This window comes from Chrysemys picta, chromosome 12, assembly GCF_011386835.1.
Source record: "Chrysemys picta bellii isolate R12L10 chromosome 12, ASM1138683v2, whole genome shotgun sequence".
Taxonomy (NCBI): Eukaryota; Metazoa; Chordata; order Testudines; family Emydidae; genus Chrysemys; species Chrysemys picta.
In genome coordinates this window covers 16,247,490-16,266,378 of record NC_088802.1, presented here as the reverse complement: position 1 = coordinate 16,266,378, position 18,889 = coordinate 16,247,490, and the positions used below count along the sequence as shown (strand labels likewise).

Here is an 18,889-nt window from a genome sequence, read left to right as displayed (position 1 = left end):
TGCATACCTTGCTGAGTCACAAGGTGTATCTGCCTTCTCTCAGTGGGTCAATTGTATAGCTGATGGTCCTTAATGGGCCATCAAGCAGGCTAGGCAGAGCCGACGCCAACTTGTCTGGGGTGTCACCCATGTCAGAGACCTTGAACGCAGAGCAACTTTCTCTTTATCTCTGGACCAAGCTGAATTTCAAATTAACCTGTTCCTTTCCTCAATAGACAAATTGCTCCCATTGTGTGTCAGAGGCTTTTTGGTGATTAAAAGCTCCTCTGAGATGTATGATCTTATCTAGATTGAAGGTACCTTCTAGTGGGCATTATTTAGATGGATTTTCACGCTTGTAAAGATTCCAATTCTCTAAATACCTGCAGGTTTTAGGTCCATAATGTACATACATGAAATAAGATGGGGTACCCTTAGGGGGTAAAAGGGAATGCTTAGACTGTCCACCCCCCATTTTCCAATCACACACACAGGGAGAACGCCCTGTCCGCGCTAGTGGCTCAGAAACTAAGGATCTCTCCCTACAGGGTACTCACACAGGAGAGGCTAACGAGGATGGCCATGACCCTCCTACACCTCCCTTCAGCAAAGAGCGCCGGCTAGTCTCAGAGAGATGGCACCGCTCACTCTCTTTGCATCCAGCGAGATGATCAGACTGTCAGTGGCTCACACAGAGAGGAAAGGGGAGGGAAGATGGGTTCACACACTCCTAGACCCAGGTAGTTTCCTCGCTGGACGATGCCAGGCCGAGTTAGCCCACCGTGGGTCGGATCTTCTAAAGATCCTCTAGTTACCAGGCTTGCATTAGAATAGTTCTGGTCACGAGCCAAACGACTTCGCAGAATACTCTGGGCGACTTCCGGTAAGTTTCTCTCTCTCTCTCTCTCTCTCTCTCTCTCTCTCTCTCTCTCTCTCTCTCTCACACACACACACACACACACACACACACACACACACACACCAAGGCCTCTATTTCTAAATACCACGATGCATCTATACCTTATGTCCAGACTCAATACACTATGAGGTGGTAACAACCCTTCTTAAGGTGGTAAAAACCCCTCAGCACCGGTACGTACCTAATGCATTTCCCTTATGCATATGGGGGCGGCCAAACTAACAGTTCCCGAGACCCGCATAAAACTACCTTATTGGGGGCGACAAAACAATTCCCCAGAACCACTCTGCATCTGATCTTGTTGCACAGTCAATAAGTTTGGATGGCGTGAGCCCAACAGGGACAGACGGCTCCACGGACAGTCCTCCTCCGACACCCCAATAGAGATTTCAAAAGGTCTCATACCTCTATTGTGGTGCCATGGGGTTCGAAGGGGAATGATCTGCAGCAACTGCCAGTGCCTCTTTGGGCATTGCCATCCCGGACGAGCCCCCAAATTGTCGGAGAAAACCACAGTTCTCACTTTTTGTTTGGGTACAGCCAAGTCAGATACTTTATTCTCTCTCTATCAATTGCATAGAGGGAGAGAGTGCACTAGGACACGGGGTCTCCCCCTCCTAGGCAGGTCTCTCAATAGGTAAACAATTACAGCAAGCATTTATACCTTTTGGTACAGACAATAATGAGCAACAGCTGCATTTTGTTTATACATAGGTCATTCTGATATCTTGTATTTCTCACTAATGTAGACTTTTAGTCTACATTCCATATTATCTACACATTATCTACACAAGGTCGCAACAACTTCTCACACAGTTCTTTCCCACTCGCCTCTCACAATCCTCGCTTCTACAAATCTTGCGTTATTAGGGTTACAGGTAGCCTGACTCTTGCTAACAAACTGTCATGCATTGCAATCCCCTTCCTGTCAGTTCTTTCTCTTCTTCCACACCCAGAAGCATAGCACAAATTTGAAATATAGACATTATAGAGCCTATACTTATAACTTTAAATACAAAAATGATAGATGCATACAGATAGCACAATCATAACCAGCAAATCATAACCTTGTCTTAGACACCTTATTTTACCCCCTTTATACAAGATTTGGTGCCACTACAGGACCTTGGTTGCAACAATGATCTATATGGTCCCAGTTTGTGTCAATAATGTCACACCCCCAGCCCTGCCCCTCCCAAACAATAGCCAGATTTCATGGGGGAGATCAGATTTCACATTCCTTGACCCGTTTTTTACAGTGGTGAATTTGGAAGGGCCCTGCTCATCACACTACAATCAAAGATTCTTTTCAATGTACAAAAAGCAAACAGCATGAGACCGCACCCTGACAAGAAATGCCTAATGACTGTGCCAAATTCAATCAGCCCATTTCTGACAAGAAGGAAATAAAACTATATTCCTCTCTGGTCTCTTTCCTGCACTAGAAGCCATGGCTGCTGCAAATCCAGCAAAAACTCTCCAGGATGAAGTGACCTGTCCCATCTGTCTGGAGTATTTTAAAGATCCGGTGTCTCTAGACTGTGATCACAGTTTCTGCCGAGCCTGCATCACCCAGTGCTGGGAGGGATTCGATACAGACGTCTCCTGCCCTCAGTGCAGAGAGATCTTTCCCCAGGGGAACCTCAGGCCAAACAGGCAGCTCAGGAATATTGTGGAAGCAGCCAGAGAACTCAGGTTGCAGACAGCGAAGGAACCAGAAACAAAGAGACTGTGTGAGAAACACAAGGAGCCTCTAAAACTGTTCTGCAAAGAGGATGAAATCTGCATCTGCCTGGTGTGTGACAGATCCAAGCAGCACAGAGATCACACCGTCATTCCTGCAGAGGAAGCTGCTGAAGAATTCAAGGTAGGAAACGACCAACTGTTATTTTTATAGCCAGAACCTTGGGAAACTCACCTTCCCCCAGCATTAGGGTTTCCCTAAGCCCCAAACAGTCACTCAGTGAGCCTCCACTGGAGAGGAACGAGGGACTTCAGGCCGAAGTAGGTTTCCCAGCAACTGGGAATTCTCCGAAAGCTTGTGCAGGTGGAGAAGTGTGGCCCTAAATAAATATGCTAAGGCTAACATGCTGGAGTGTGGGGGAGTGAGTAACCCGCACCCCATCCTCTCCTGCTCCCTATATGTGGAGTCCTGGGCAGTGACCCCCCTTCTCTGACCTTCCCAACTTCCACTACCTCCCAAAGCTATTAACACCATGTCCGTGCTGCTCCTGTCCTTGGGGCTGAGGGAGCAGAAGGATTTAGTTGGGGCTTTCCTTGTGGCCCACATCCCCTTCATTGTTTTCCTGCAGAGCTCCTCACCCAGACAGGAACCGCGGGAGCTGCGCTGAACCCTCCTTCATGAGACATAGGAGAGGACTGGAGTGGAGCTCCCATCCTGCAGAGCCTAGCCAATCTGTCTGATGCAGGAAACAGGGACTGAGTTGGAGGGGGAAGCAGAGCAATGGGGCATGTAGCAGGGTCATTGCCTCCAGAGTGCCCCCTCCTGGCCTGGGGCTCTGCCTCAGTTTCCCTCTGAGGTTTCCAGAAATAATCCACAAAGACTTTTTGGGGCCAGTATAACCCGTGCTCTCTCAGCAGTGACTCGCAGGGCTTCTAGTCTGGAGTTCGGCCTTATCACTACAAGGAAGCTGCAAGGCCTCCTCTGCCTTCTCCACAGGTCTCCTCCCTCTGGCTCTCCATAGGCCTCTGTTTTACCTACCCCAAGCCTGGTTGAATCACATTATCCCACCGGTCACTGCTCCCCATTTTCCCCACCTGGGGAGGAGAACTGGCTATATCACAGGTGGGACAGAGACCCCTCTCCCGTTATAGGGCCAGTCACCCTGTGACCAGCATCATCCCTCTTCCATGTCTCCTGAGGGCATAGGAAGAGAGTCCCAGTCCTGAAAATTTCTGTTTGGAAATCTTGGCCGTAGATTTCAGTGCCCATAAAGTTTCCATGTTGACATTAATAACAATAATAATAATTCATAACCAATAGAATGTACTGATTTTTATTACAGTAGCATCTCTGTCCCTCATGAGGGATTAGGGCCCCGTTGTGCCAGGCACCGTACAGACAAGTCAGGCAAAGAGCTCACAGGCAGAGTCTAACGAAGACGATATGCAGCAGGTGGCTAAAGAAACAACCGGAGGTTGGAGTGGGGGACAAATGAAGAGCTTTGTGTTTGCATACACTTGCAATTGCGATACTTAGGTCATCATGGGTGGCCACCATTCCAGATTTCAAAGCTGTCCATTTTCTCTGGTGCAGACTTAGATGCTCGTACTTTTCTCTGGGGAATGTTTTAGGTGCTTGAGTGGCAGCAGGCTCTAGGAGGAGTCTATGGCCCAATCTCCGATAGTCGGCGGGTATAATAGGCAAGGGGAGGAGCTAAGATGCTTAGGCCGTGGTGGCCTCGCCTATGCTCCGCCTCTTCCTGTCCATGCTCTGCCCCTTCCCCGAGGCCCCCTCCACCCACCGCTGCCTGGTGAGTTGCTCGTTTCCTCCACTCCACCCCTCTCTGTAGGTCCCCACCGCTCGCTGCACCCCTCTTCTCCCCAACTTCCTCCCCCTCGAACTCTTCCCCCACACACACCGCTCACCGTGTCCAAGTATGTGATGCCAGTTTCCTGTTGGTGTAAATCAATGGAGTAACCAGGTCAAACAACTTCAAAGAGTCTGAAAATAAAACACTCCCAGTGTTTATTAATATGACTCCACTTCCTTAATATCATAAACTGAGTTCTCCACTCATCAGTAGAGTGTTTGTTTGTGTTGGAAAAGCCTCCCCCGCCCCGCCCCACACACACTCCTAAAACTAAAAATAACACCACTCAAATCATTTTCTGTTTCTTCAGGAAAAAATTCAGGCCCATTTGCAGACTCTGAGGGAAGAGAGAGAAAAGCTGCTGGGATGTAAAGTGAGCAGAGAGAAGAGAAGCCAGGAATATCTGGTAGGTGCCTGCCATTATTAACCTGTATGTGTAAGGAGCCGGATGGAGGAGCGTTCTGAATCAGAGCAATAAGGAGCGTCCGGGGCAGTCTAGAGGCCCAATTATGTTTTATCTCAATCAGTCGGGGGTAAAGCAGAAATCCGTTCAGTGGGGAATAATCACAAATAAATCAAAATTGGGGTTTTTTTGCAGGAATTACTACTTAGGCTTACACCGTAAATGAGTGGTTTTCAACCTTTTTGCATTTGCAAATTTCTAATGGAGGTGCGGACTCCTTTGGAAACGGATTGTCTGTGTGTAGTTGAATTCTGTTCAATCAGTTTTCAGTCTAAGTCTTTTGCGGATCTCTTTGACGTTGTCTGGGTCTACGGACCACAGGTTGAAAACCATGGTCATAAACTGCTGTAAACTATTATTCTTATCTACTGTATATTAACTACTGTTACTTTAATTAAACTCACTGCATAGGTAACAATTAACATGAATGAAATAACAGAATTTTGAATTAGAAAATCCAACCCATTAGAACAAATCCGCACTGTTACACGTTCACTCCTCATTTCACAGTTCTCTGCCTCAGTCAGCCCAGAGGTTGGAGGATGTTTAGTTATATCTTGATGAATCCTCTTGTGCGATCTTTGTTTACTGTTCTGAGTTCCAGCTTAAATAAAGCCACGTATTCCTGGGTGTGATGTGTTGGGTTCTATCCCTCCGCTCGCTTCTGGCTTACAGTCCCTTTGTGCTCTGACAATTTCTCCATTCCTGTCATTCCCCTTGTCTGCCTGAGGGTGCTGTCCAGATATGTTGATTTTCTTATTGTCACTACAGCTCACATCCTCCTTATTTCTTAAGTCACTTTCTCTTTAGTTACAGTTTTTCTATTATTCCAGGTTATTTCCTTCACATGTCACTCTTGTGAATGATTGCTTTGTGGCCTTTGGGAATGTGGACTTTTGTCTGCTGCTTCATGATCCTGGGATACTTTGTGGTTTGCGTGTGAGTGTGTACACTTGTGCACACATCCATATAGAGGGCCCAAAAATTCTCTCCCTAGAAAAGGGCAACATGATCATCTGTGTATGTAGCTGTGAATATTCTGGGTCCTTTCCCTAAAAAGACACCGAGAGGAAAGCTGTACATATTGACCTTCATGGACAGGAATTCCTTTATATTGACAGGAATTCATAAAACGTTTCAAGCTCGACAAATCTGTATTTTTCCTGGAAAAAAAATTTAGTGCAGAAAATGTCACCCAGCTCTAGTGTTGAGTCCTGTCTCCTGTGGCTTTCGATCTGTGTCTCCGAGGCCATCGGCAACGTACTGTCCTGTCAGACATGGGAACGTGGAAAGGTGTGAGAAAATCCTCTCTAGTAACCACAGGATATTGTTCATGTCAGATAATTTAGAATTTGCAAAGAAATTCTCCCTCCTGCACACTTAGCGCACTGTGAAAGGACCCCAGGCTCCAGCCATGTCTCTGACCAGCCCTTTCCCTATTTTTGTTTACAGAGAAAGACACAAACCGAGAGGCAGAAGATTGTGTCTGAATTTCAGCAACTGCAGCACTTCCTGGAGGAACAAGAGCGACTCCTGCTGGCCCAGCTGGAGAAGCTGGATGAGGAGATTGAGGAAATCGAGAATGAAAATGCCACTAAACTCTCCAAGCAGATTTCCTGTCTCAGTGAGCTGATCAGTGAGATGGAGGAGAAGTGTCAGAAGCCAGCGAGTGAATTCCTGCAGGTGAGACTGAGTGAGAAACATCCAGGATCCCCACACAGGGACAGGACAGCTGCTAAATTATAAGCACTGGGTTCCAGCAGTCAGAGATCCCAGTGTAACTCAGCATGTGCGTTCCTGACATGTGAATTACTATTGTACATTGCAGAGTGACAGACACAGAGATATTAGAGATGGAAAAGCCCCATAAGCTCAGCGAACACGTGGCCCTGGAGCCAGGGCAGAGCCTCTTTCCCCCATATTTGCAAAAGCCCTTCTTGGGAATGTTAAGTGTGTGTCAGGTGGGACTGAAATACTCTCTCTCTCTCTCTCTCTCTCTCTCTCTCTCTCTTCTAGGATGTCAGAAGCACCCTGAGCAGGTACGTGGCTCTCTCTCACTCCCCCTCACACTTCACAATGCTGGGAAGAAGATTGGAGATGATGTTAGCATCACATCCCCCCAGGGCTCTACAGCAAAATGTGTGGGGAATGTCACATGTTGGATACAAATCTCTCCAATAAACTTAATCCTGAGGTTTTCACCCTTCTACAGAAGACTCTGGAATTTCCCATACAGTGGGGAAGACTGACGTCAAGTATTGTCCAGAGATGTCACACCCCTGGGGGCTGACTTCCTCAGGATTGTGGGGATGGAATATGGGCCTGTCACTGCTGGGTCCCTGGTTACCATTCAGCCCAGGACAGCAGTGGTCAAGAGTCTTTCCTACCTGAGGACTGTTTGGAGCCCTGTGTGGAATGAACTGGGGAGGGGAGAGTTGATGTCTTAGTCTAGTACCTAGTGGTCAGATTTCTACAGCACTTCACATGGGAACCTCCTGTCCCTCAGAGCATGGAGGCCAAGGAGTGAATTGGCCAGAGAGCCTCAATTCCCCTTTTATCCCCAGAGCAGATCTCTCCAGGCCAGAATTGAAAAATATTAATGGGACTTTTGAGGGGAAGGTTTCACTGCCATGGGCTGTGCTGCACCTGTTCTGAGGCTGGGAGAAGTAGAGGAATTCTAACTCCAAGCCCATTAGAGCAGCATCTCACTAGCAAGAACTTATAATGAGTCACTAAATGAAATATAACCATGTGACATTGTTTCTGTCCAGGTGTGAGAAAGGGAAGTTCCAGCAGCCAGTGGAGATTTCTCCTAAACAGGATAAGAGACTCAGTGATTTCTCCCAGAAAACTGTTGCTCTAATGGAGACTCTGAGGAAGTTCAAAGGTACCTAGAAGGGATCTAGGAGGGGAAATTGGGATGAGCCTTTGAGACTGTTGGAGGAGAATGGCTCTGGCCAATTGGTTCATAATTAGATTATGCTTCTCTTTAATTGTTGGATGAGAATGCCACACACTTGGAGTCCAAGTCACTCAGGTTCATTAATTGAAACCTTTGTTTGTACCAAAAGCGTGCCTTGCAATTGCAATTACTATGAAAGTAAGAAATGACAGACATACTGAAAGACATACTGGCCAGTTGCCTTCTTCTGGGACATAGGTGTGTCATGGTGGATTTCTCCTATGAAGCTCTCATTACACTTACAATGTCTGACATATTATACACATCTAACTAATATATTTAAGGGTTTTTTCCAATCCTCTTTGAGTTTTATGACTATTAAGTATATTATGTGGCTCATACAATACACATGCATGAACTTTTTAATTTTCAGGACTTTTGCTGTCCAAGCAATTTCCATGTTATTATTCTCTTTTCTGATTTGCTAATTACCACCGATTATGCATAGGTCACTTTGACCCTTGTCTCCGCCTGGGGGTTTTCGGATTTTGCTAACTGCTCCTTGGCACTACATTTTGGGTGCCTGGTGTCTTTAAGCACATTGTGTGGTCAAAACATCTCTTTGTCCCACAGAGCAACTTATGAACACATCACTTAATAAGAAGGTCACTTAAGGCAACATTACCCTTATGTCAAGCTAACTGCTAACCAGGCCAAAGTCAGTCAGTATAAATGCACAATCTCAGTCTGACCCTTGTACCAATTCTCAATACTGACATAATAACTAGTGGAAAGCAGACAAATGGAGCAGATGTAGCAGGGACCAGGTGTCAGGATCTTTCCCATTGATTCATGATTTACCAAAGGTCACAATATTAAGGCCCATATTTAGTAAAAATGGCCTAATTTGGGGCACCTGAGTTTCTCTCTCCCAACTCGAGGACTGCAGGGCAGGTGCTCCAGAGCTGTGTAGCCTCCACAGCTGCAGGTGGTGTCAGTGGAGCTGCAGGTGCCCAACCCCTCTGAGAAGCAGGGCCCAGGTGCCTACAGGATGGGATTGTAAATTAAAGGCCACTTGTTAAAGCTGGACCCAGTCTATCACTGGGCTCTGGTCCCGTACTGCAGCTAGTCTGGGCACATGGGCTGTGGGGAAGGAGAAAGCCCCTCCCCTACGGAGACGTATCCCTCCAGCACAGAAGCCTCTTCTGCCTCCTCCACAGCAGCTGCAGGCACAAGGCAGGTTCCTGAGAGGGCTGGGAATGGGGGGGGGGGGGGGGGGGTGAGGGCGGGTGGAAGAGGGAGGGGGTGGACGACGGACAGAGGGATGTGGGCAGTGTAAAGCTGGGCCTCTGACACTCTGCACACTGGGTGACACACGGGGCCATTGTCATAGGGATGTAACTCTGGCTGCTTCAGAACTTCCTCAGCCTGTGCCAAGGTCTGCACCGGCCCCTGCAGCCACTGAACAGCGGAGTCACAAATGGCCCCTCCCCTCTCTCCTTTCACCGGTACAGGGGTGAATCTGGCCCATGGAGCCAACCTTCCCCCTGCCTCAATGTCCACATGAATAAAATGATTTTATTATTATTCCTATTTCTGCCTATGGAGGACGAAGTCTCCGTCGTCCTGCTCTCTGTAGAGACTATAGGCAAACAGACCCAACAGCTCACAATCAGAGCCAGGATTTAGCAAACTCTGAAAATCTTGTTAGTGTCAAAGGGACCCAAGTGGGTAAAGTTACTTTTATGCCAATGTCTTGCATGATCTGGGTCTAGGTTACAACAAAATGCAGTAAATGAATGGGAGAAACCAAGTGGAGTCTGAAGAATGGGAGGGGATGATGAGGTAAAATTAAATCTCTGTATGTTCTGGGATGGTTGTGAGGCTTCCATTTCTGTGAGATGCCTGAATGAGAGAGAAAAGATAAAGTTTCAGATTAGTTTATATTAAATACCTGAGTTTGTCTCTGTGCCTCTCGGTCTGTTTCTCTGTCATAACTGAAACACTGTTCTAGGAGTTCAGAGTGGGAATGCTGCTATAAATATGAAAGCCTGAAATCCCATCTCTTTTCTCCTTTCCCCTTCTAGACACTCTGCCGTCTGCACTGGAGACAAGAAGAGGGGAACCTGTAGGAGCACACAGACAGGGTGAGATTCCAGAGAAAAGATCTTCATGAGATTGTAGCTAAAGTTACCAACCAAATCGACAGCGACCATGAACACATTGAACAGTGAGGAGATCCTAAGCTGAAGTCACAGAAACAATCCTGACATTAACATTGGTGCTGAGTTCATGCCCATGCTGATGAACAAAAACACTCTCCCTGAACTGCATCCAAACACCCTTAACTCTGACCCTGGGGTTTTCATAGACATTGACAGGACTTTTAATATTATATTGAGAGGAATGAGTAGAGTGCTCTCTCCCCTGAGGACTGACACATCCCTCTCCTATATCCTGGCCGAGGGGGTTTCCCCCATAGGCGTCGACTCATGGGTGCTCGGGGGCTGAAGCTTCCATAGGAAAAAAAGAATTAGTGCTCAGCACTTACCAGCGGCCACTCCTCCCACTCTCCTCTAGCACCTCCCACCCGCCTGTGGCTCTTCCAATCAGCTCTTCCCCCTCCCTCCCAGCGCCTCTCGCCCACTGCAATCAGCTGTTAAACAGTGTGCAGGAGGCGCTGCGGGGAGGGGACTGAGCTAGGGCGGGACATTCTTGGGGGGGGTGCAGAATGGGATGAGATGGGGCGGAGCGGGGGTGGGAAGAGGTGGGGCAGAGGTGTGAGGCCTTCGGGGAAGGGGTGGAATCGGGGCGGGGTCTCGGGCGGAGTGGAGGGTCAAGCACCCACCCCGGAAAATTACAAAGTCGGCCTCTCTGGTCTCCCCCATTACTCTTCTCCAACATCCTACTTTTCCTTTGGGCAGGGCTGGGCTCTCCCATTGGAGCTTCTCACTCTTTCATGGATTGGGGAGACGCTCTCCCTCTGATGCTGCCCCTTCCCTTCTCTCTGGGCTGGGGATGGGGTTACCCCACCCAATGCCACCTCCTACTTTCTGGTCTTAAGTGGCTCTTCCCCAATGCTGCACCTTCCTCTCTGTTCCCTGATCTGGGAGTGGAGGCTGCATTAGGGGAGGGAGGTCGCCTCTGCGTTTTAAAGCTGGTACCTGCCTCCTCTGCTCCAGCCTCACTAAAAACTTCTGATACCTTCCCGGCTGTGTCTCTGATGCTGGGAATGGAGCAGCCCCAGCAGGGGGAGTTGGGAGCTGAAGTCTCAGCAAGCAAATGAAAAACTAATGTAGTGAGTCCCATTCTAAAGACTGAGGAGCTGCAGTGACATCTCTGCTCAGTCTCAGGTGCCCAGGACAGAGGCAGCTCCCTGGGATCCAGGCCTGTCCCAGCCAGAACAGGGCTGCTGGGGAGTGTGAGAAATGGTCCCAGCCTCCCCCAGGGCTGAGCTCTGCCCCTAACGCTCTGATTCTCTCTCCCCAGCGAATGTGACTCTGGATCCAGACACGGCTCATCCCCACCTTGTCCTGTCTGAAGATCAGAAAAGTGTGAGACTGGGAGACACATGGCAGCGACTGCCCAACAATCCTGAGAGATTTGACGCTGTGCGCTACCCTGTTTCCCCGAAAATAAGACATCCTCCGAAAATAAGGCCTACTTTCAGTTTTGCCTCTCGTTGTAATATAAGGCATCCCCCCGATAATAAGGCATCCACCGATAATAAGGCATTTTTCATTTCTGAAAAATAAGACATCCCCTGAAAATAAGACCTAGCGCATCTTTGGGAGCAAAAATTAATATAAGACACTGTCTTATTTTCGGGGAAACAGGGTATGTGCTGGCCTGTGAGGGATTCACCTCGGGGAGCCATTGCTGGGAGGTGGAGGTGGGGGATGGGCGATTCTGGGCTGTGGGGGTGGCCAGAGAGTCTGTGAGGAGGATGGGAGAGATCAGCCGTAGCCCTGAGGAGGGGATCTGGGCTGTGGAGCGGTGGCTGGGACAGTTCCTGGCTCTCACCTCCCCTGTGACCCCCCTGCCCCTGAGCCGGGTCCCCAGCAGGATCCGGGTTTGTCTGGACTGTGACTGGGGGCAGGTGACATTTATCGATGCTGGTGACAACGCCCCGATCTTCACTTTCCCGCTGGGCTCTGTCTCTGGGGTGAGAATCCAACCCTGTCTCTGGGTGGGGGGATCCCGGCTCAGACTGTGTCCCTGAGATACCGGGAGTGGGTGCGGGGGAATATCCCACAGGCCCTTAAATCAGCCTCTCTAGCCTTTGTGACGTTGTTGACATGAACTGGGACCATATAGATCATTGGTTCAACCAAGGTCCTGTAGTGGTACCAAATCCTGTATAAAGTGGGTAAAATAAGGTGTCTAAGACAAGGTTATAGTTTGCTGGTTATGATTATGCTCTCTGTATATTTTGTATTTAAATTTTGTATTTAAAGTTATAAGTGTTGGCTCTATATTGTCTGTATTTCAAACTTGTGCTATGCCTCTGGGTGACACCCCAGACAAGTTGGCATCAGGTCTCCCTAGCCTGCTTGATGGCCCATTAAGGACCATCAGCTATACAATTGACCCTTTGAGAGAAGGCAGATACACCTTGTGATTCAGCAAGGTATGCAGGGACATACCTATGGACAAAAACAACAAGGAGTCTGGTGGCACCTTAAAGACTAACAGATTTATTTGGGCATAAGCTTTCGTGAGTAAAAACCTCACTTCTTCGGATGCATAGAGTGAAAGTTACAGATGCAGGCATTATATACTGACACATGGAGAGCAGGGAGTTACTTCGCAAGTGGAGAACCAGTGTTGACAGGGCCAATTCAATCAGGGTGGATGTAGTCCACTCCCAATAATAGATGAGGAGGTGTCAATTCCAGGAGAGGAAAAGCTGCTTCTGTAATGAGCCAGCCACTCCCAGTCCCTATTCAAACCCAGATTAATGGTGTTAAATTTGCAAATGAATTTTAATTCTGCTGTTTCTCTTTGAAGTCTGTTCCTGAAGTTTTGTTCAATAATAGTGACTTTTAAATCTGTTACCATTCCTGATGTCCGATTTGTGTCCATTCATTCTTTTGCGGAAACACCAACCCAGGAACCAATCCCTGTAGCAAACCTTGTTGCCTACTCTGTCCCCATATCTACTCTGGCGACACCATCAGAGGACCCAACCACATCAGCCACACCATCAAGGGCTCATTCACCTGCACATCTACTAATGTTATATATGCCATCATATGCCAGCAATGCCCCTCTGCCATGTACATTAGCCAAACCGGACAGTCCCTCCGCAAAAGAATGAATGGACACAAATTGGACATCAGGAATGGTAACATACAAAAGCCAGTAAGTGAACACTTCAATCTCCCTGGTCATTCTATTACAGATTTAAAAGTCACTATTATTGCTGTGAAAAGTGGTATTTGTATGTTTGTTAATATCACTTTTCCCAGCAAGTCCTGGCAAGTTAAGACCTGGATGGATGGATGGGTGGGTGGGGGGTGAAGCAGCGGGGGCCAGGGAGGATGGATGGATGGGTGGGGGGTGAGGCATCAGAGGCCGGGGCGATGGAGGTGGGGCCCCACTGCTGTCAGCACATGGTCAGAGGTGTGGGTCAGTGCCTAGGGTTGGAGGTCGGTGCCCTGGGCCAGCACCAACTGCTGTGTGACTGGAGCTGGGGGCTGGCACCCAGGGTTGGCGTTTGGGGTCCGCGCCTGCTGCCTTACAGCTGGGGCTAGGAGTGAGTGTCCTGGGCCAGCATTCACCGGAGCCAGGGGTTGGTGCCCGCTGCTGCATTACTGGGGCTGGGGATCTGCACCTGGGGCTGGGGATCGGTGCCTATGGCCAGCACCTACCGGAACCCAGGATCAACATCTAGGAGCCGTGCCCGGGGTCAGCGGCCAGGGCTGGGGGTTGGAGTGCGTGGCCGGCAGTTGGCTGCCGCCAGGGTTTGGGTCTGGCACTTGGGGTCTGTGCCTGCTGCCGCATGGCCAGGGCTAGGGGTTGGCATCCAGAGTCTGCACCCGTTGGAGCCCAAGGCCAGAACTGGGGATTTGCACCCAGGGCCGGCAGCCGCTGGAGCTCAGGGTCGGCGACTGGGGCCGGCACTTTGGGTCAGTGACTAGGGCTGGGGGTCGGAACACACGGACGAGGTCATCACCTGGGGCCAGCGGCCGCTGGCGGGATTGGGGGTCGGCACCACGCAGCCAGAGCCAGGGATCGGAGCCTGCTGCCGCACGGCCAGGGATTGGAGCCTGAAGCCCCATGGCTGCAGTCCTAGTCTGCAGCAAGGCTCCCTAACTCCCCACCGCCCCCCCCACTAAGTCCCCCCATCCCCTCCCCAAGGTAGAGAAGTCACCTAGCTCCTTCAGCTCTGTGCCCCACCTGTCTCCGGAGATGTGCAGAGTGGCACATTCAGGAGCATCAGGGAGGGAGGAAAAGAGGCCGATGCTTTTGCCCTCCCCCATCACCGCCCAGGAAGCTGTCGTGGCAGCAGGAAACCCCCTTGGTGGCCGCATTTGAGAAACGGTGAGTTAGGCCATGTCTACACTGGCACTTTCATCATTATAACTTTTGTCACTCAGGGGTGTGAAAAAACACTCCCCTGAATGACGAAAGTTATAACGACAAAAAGAGCTGGTGTGGACAGCGCTACATCGGCGAGAGCCACGCTGCCGGTGCCGATGCTACCGCCCCTCGTTAGAGGTGGTTTTATTTTGTTGCCAGAAGAGCTCTCTCCTGGCAATATAGAGCGGCTACACAGCGCACCTCACCACACAGCCGCGCCATTGTAAGGTGCGCAGTGTAGACATAGTCTTAGGGAGACTCGGAAATAAACAGCTGGAGAAGCAGTGCTAGAGAAAACGATGGGTAAAACAGGGTGAAAGGAAAGGAAAGGGAAAGAGAGAGGGAGATGGAGCTGGAGATGTATAAAATGTTTCTGAAAGTGAGACTGTAACATTAATTCCACCCCAAAGTTCATGGACAGTGTTTCCACTTTAGTGCCTTTCAGAACAACACTTCTTCCAATTTGTGGATGTTTTTATCATGTGTTCTGGTGATGAAAGTTCCCTCTCTGCTCCTTTTAAACCTGACATTTACTTAAGGTCAATGAAACATATAAAACATTCTTCTTGTCTATTTCCCTTTAATTTCCCAGCTGTGATTTTTGAAGGCACACCTAGGATATTTCCCCCCTAAATTGCCTGTGTCAATCCAGCACCAGTGGGGATATCTGTGTACGTGACTAGGATGGTAGCCTGGACCCTACTGTAGTATGTTGCTCTCCAGCCTGCACCTTGGGCCATGTGCTTCATATAAACATGTACCTCAGGGATTGTCCAGCTGTGCTCGGGAGAGAGCTACTTGGGTCACTTTACTTCTCACCTTCCAAACCTGCCCGTGTGTGACACCAGCCATCAAACTGTGTGACAGATGTTTGCAATCTGGAATACCTGGATTTTATGGCACATCGCCCGACAATCAACAGATTATAATGGCTTTAATTACTGTGATAATCAAATAAACTATTAAAAAATGAAAACTAAAATATATATCAAATGGAACCACTCAATCCCCACTCCCACAGCAGCGGGGTTTATAGTATGGTCTCCCCAGTCAGGGTCGGCTTTAGGGAAAATGGCACACTGGTGAACTTGCATTTAATGTCCCTCCCACATTGCCCTGGTGCCCTCATGGGCTCCCCACCCTCCCTTCCCCCCAAGCTGTGCACTGTGCCCCCTTCACCCCAATCCGTACACTCCCCTCCTGTGCCCCAATCCCTGCATTTTCTTCACTCCTACTCCCTGTACCTGCCTCCTGAGCCCCACCTCTTCCCCCAGCCGTGGCAGTGCTGTGACGTGGGCAGTATAGTCACGCTTTATCGCGGGGGAGAACTCTCCTGGCGATGAAAAATAACCACCCTGAATGAGGTCTGGTAGCTTTATTGCCGGGAACGTGGCTCCCAGTGATAACCTGCTGTCTATACTGGAGCTTTTCAGCACTAAAACTTTTGTCACTCAGGGAGGTGTTTTTTCACACCCCGAACGACTAAAGTTTTAGCGCTGAACGTGGCAGTGTAAACACAGCCTGAGTGGAGAGAAGCGAAGCCAGGAATACCTGCTAAGTGCCCATCATAATTAACCTCGTTTGTAAGGAGCCCGATGGAGGGGCGTTGTGAATCAGAGCAATGAGGAGAGGCAGGGGCAACCTACAGATCGAATTATGGCCTGGTCTAAACTGCCAAGTTTTTCCACCAAAAGCCAGCTGTTGGTGCTGACACAGCGGAGGTGCACACACTGCAAAGTCACTTTTTGCCACGAAACACCTCAGTTGCAGCGTTGTAAGAAAACCACCTCCACGGGAAGGAGAAGGCTTCTGGCACAAAGGTTTTATCCCCAAAGTGCCGGTGTAAACACCTCGTAATTGGCCTCGGGCAGAGTCCCACAAGGCCTGTAGTGACGGCTCTGCTCATTGTTTGGAACTCAGCAGGCCTGCGCCTCTCCCCTTTCAAAGCTGGGAAACAAAGCCCAAATCATTAAGGTGGAATGCTCCTGCTGCGTCCCACAATAGGAGCACAGAGGCAGGCAGGCAGGGGTGGATGTGAGAGAGAGACTCTGTTCTGCACAGAGCCAGGGAGGGAGGTGGGGGCTGATTAGGGTGACCAGACAGCAAGTGTGAAAAATCGGGACAGGTGGTGTGTGTGTGTGTGTGGGGGGGGGTAATAGAAACCTATATAAGAAAAAGACCCAAAAATCGGGACTGTCCCTATAAAATCGGGACATCTGGTCACCCTAGGGCTGATGTCGGGGTTTCCCCTCCCCCTGCATCAGGACAGGTTGCTTCCAGCTGCTGTCTGAACTTAAGAGATAGCATGTCCACTTGGGGGTAAAGCAGAAAGACGCAAACCGAGAGGCAGAAGATTGTGTCTGAATTTCAGCAACTGCAGCGGTTCCTGGAGGAACAAGAGCGACTCCTGCTGGCCCAGCTGGAGAAGCTGGACAAGGAGATTGTGAAGATACAGAATAAAAATATCACTAAACTCTCCGAGGAGATTTCCCGTCTCAGTGAGCTGACCAGTGAGATGGTGGGGAAGTCGCAGAAGCCAGCGAGTGAATTCCTGCAAGTGAGAGTGAGTTAGAAATACTCCAGATCCCACCATAAGGACAGGACTGCTCCTAAAACATGGGCACGGCAGTCCAGCAGTCAGAGATCACAGTGTAACTCAGTGTGTGCGTTCCTGAAATGTGAATGACCATTATTCTTTGACAGGTTTCGGAGTAGCAGCTGTGTTAGTCTGTATCCGCAAAAAGAACAGGAGTACTTGTGGCACCTTAGAGACTAACGAATTTATTTGAGCATAAGCTTTCATGGGCTACAGCCCACTTCAGACAGTTTGACAAGAAGGTGTGAGGATACTTAACATGGGGAAACCGACTCACAGACACATTGATATTAGAGATGAAAAAACCCCATTAGCTCAGCGAATCCACGGCCCTGGGTCCAGGGCAGGACCTCTTTCCCCCATACCTGATAAATCCCTTCTTTGGAATTCGAAGTGTGTGTCAGGTGGGACTGAAATTCTCTCTCTCTCTCTCTCTCTTTCTCTCTCTCTCTCTCTCCCTCTCTCTCCTCTAGGATGTCAGAAGCATCTTGAGCAGGTACGTGGCTCTCTCACGCCCTCTCATACTTCACAATGCTGGGAAAGAGCTAGGAGATGATAACAAGGAGTCCGGTGGCACCTTAAAGACTAACAGATTTATTTGGGCATAAGCTTTCGTGGGTAAAAAACCTCACTTCTTCAGATGCATGGAGTGAAAGTTACAGAAAGTTACATGCATCTAAAGAAGAGGGATTTTTACCCAAGAAAGCTTATGACCAAATAAATCTTAGTCTTTAAGGTGCCACCGGACTCTTTGTTGTTTTTGTGGATACAGACTAACACAGCTACTCCCTGATACTAGGAGATGATGTTAGCACCACGTCTCCCCAGGGCTCTATAGTAAAATGTGTGGGGAAGATCACATTTTGGATACAAATCTCTATGATAAACTTCATTCTGAGGTTCTCACCATTTTATAGAAGAGTGTGGAATTATCCATTCAGTGGGAAGGACTGACCTCAAGTATTTCCTAGAGATGTCACGTCCCTCGGGGACTGGCTGCCTCAGGATAGTGGGGATGGAATATTGGCCTGTCACTGCTGGGGCCCTGGTTACCATTCAGCCCAGGGCAGCCGTGGTCAAGAGTATTTCCCACCTGAGGACTGTTTGGAGACCTGTGTGGAATGAGCTGGGGAGGGGGGAGTTGGTGTCTCAGTCTAGTTCCTAGTGGACAGATTTCTACAGCACTTCACCTGGGAACCTGCTGTCCCTCAGAGCATGGAAGCCAAGGAGGAAATTGGCCATAGAGACTCAATTCCCCTTTTATCCCCAGAGCTGGTCTCTCCAAGGCAGAGTTGAAGAATATGAACAGGACCTTTGAGGGAACAGATTCGCTGCCAATGCCTGTGTTGCACCTGCTCTGAGGCTGGGAGAAGTAGAACATATGGTAAAAACATCCACAAATTAGTGTTTCTATAACAAAGGCTGATATTTCCCCTTCCTACCAGGGCCGTCACAGGATAACTCTGAATACAATCTTTGCTCTTTCACACTCACTGCACCAGCTGCAGTACAAAGGGGGTATTCACCTGCTGATTAAAGTCATTAGAGGTAAAATCACTGAGTGCAGATGGACCCGGACACTCAGATGAGACCATTTATTGCTTAGGCTAAAAGTTGAAAGACTTCACTAACAAGATAACTTCTGGACCGAGTGTAACTGCCAGGGATCCTGTAACTACTGAGGAGTTTCTAGCACATTCCGGCGGTACCTACAGTTCTCCCATCTCCCCTTCCCTTGGGCCTGTGGCTAAGCAGAGTCTGTGCTCCGTTCAGGAGGAATTGTGCTGTAGCGACCAGAGCACAGGACGAAGGATCCCCTGGGTGCTAGTTCCTGCTCTAATTTTTACAAGTGAGTGACTAAAGGACAGGGCAGGTTGCAGGGCAGTGGGGG

The 18,889-nt window shown here is 49.1% G+C and overlaps 1 protein-coding gene across 1 annotated transcript; it reads left to right on the top strand.

The window, feature by feature from the left end:
* The first annotated feature begins 2,169 nt into the window (after positions 1-2,169).
* Positions 2,170-12,777, top strand: LOC135975033 (zinc finger protein RFP-like). The gene is made up of 8 exons (XM_065565093.1): positions 2,170-2,765; positions 4,763-4,858; positions 6,368-6,598; positions 6,932-6,954; positions 7,687-7,802; positions 9,905-9,964; positions 11,307-11,432; positions 11,654-12,777. Exons 1-8 carry the CDS (start codon positions 2,349-2,351, stop codon positions 12,037-12,039), a joined length of 1,455 nt encoding a protein of 484 aa, XP_065421165.1. The 5' UTR covers positions 2,170-2,348; the 3' UTR covers positions 12,040-12,777.
* Positions 12,778-18,889: the final 6,112 nt, after the last annotated feature.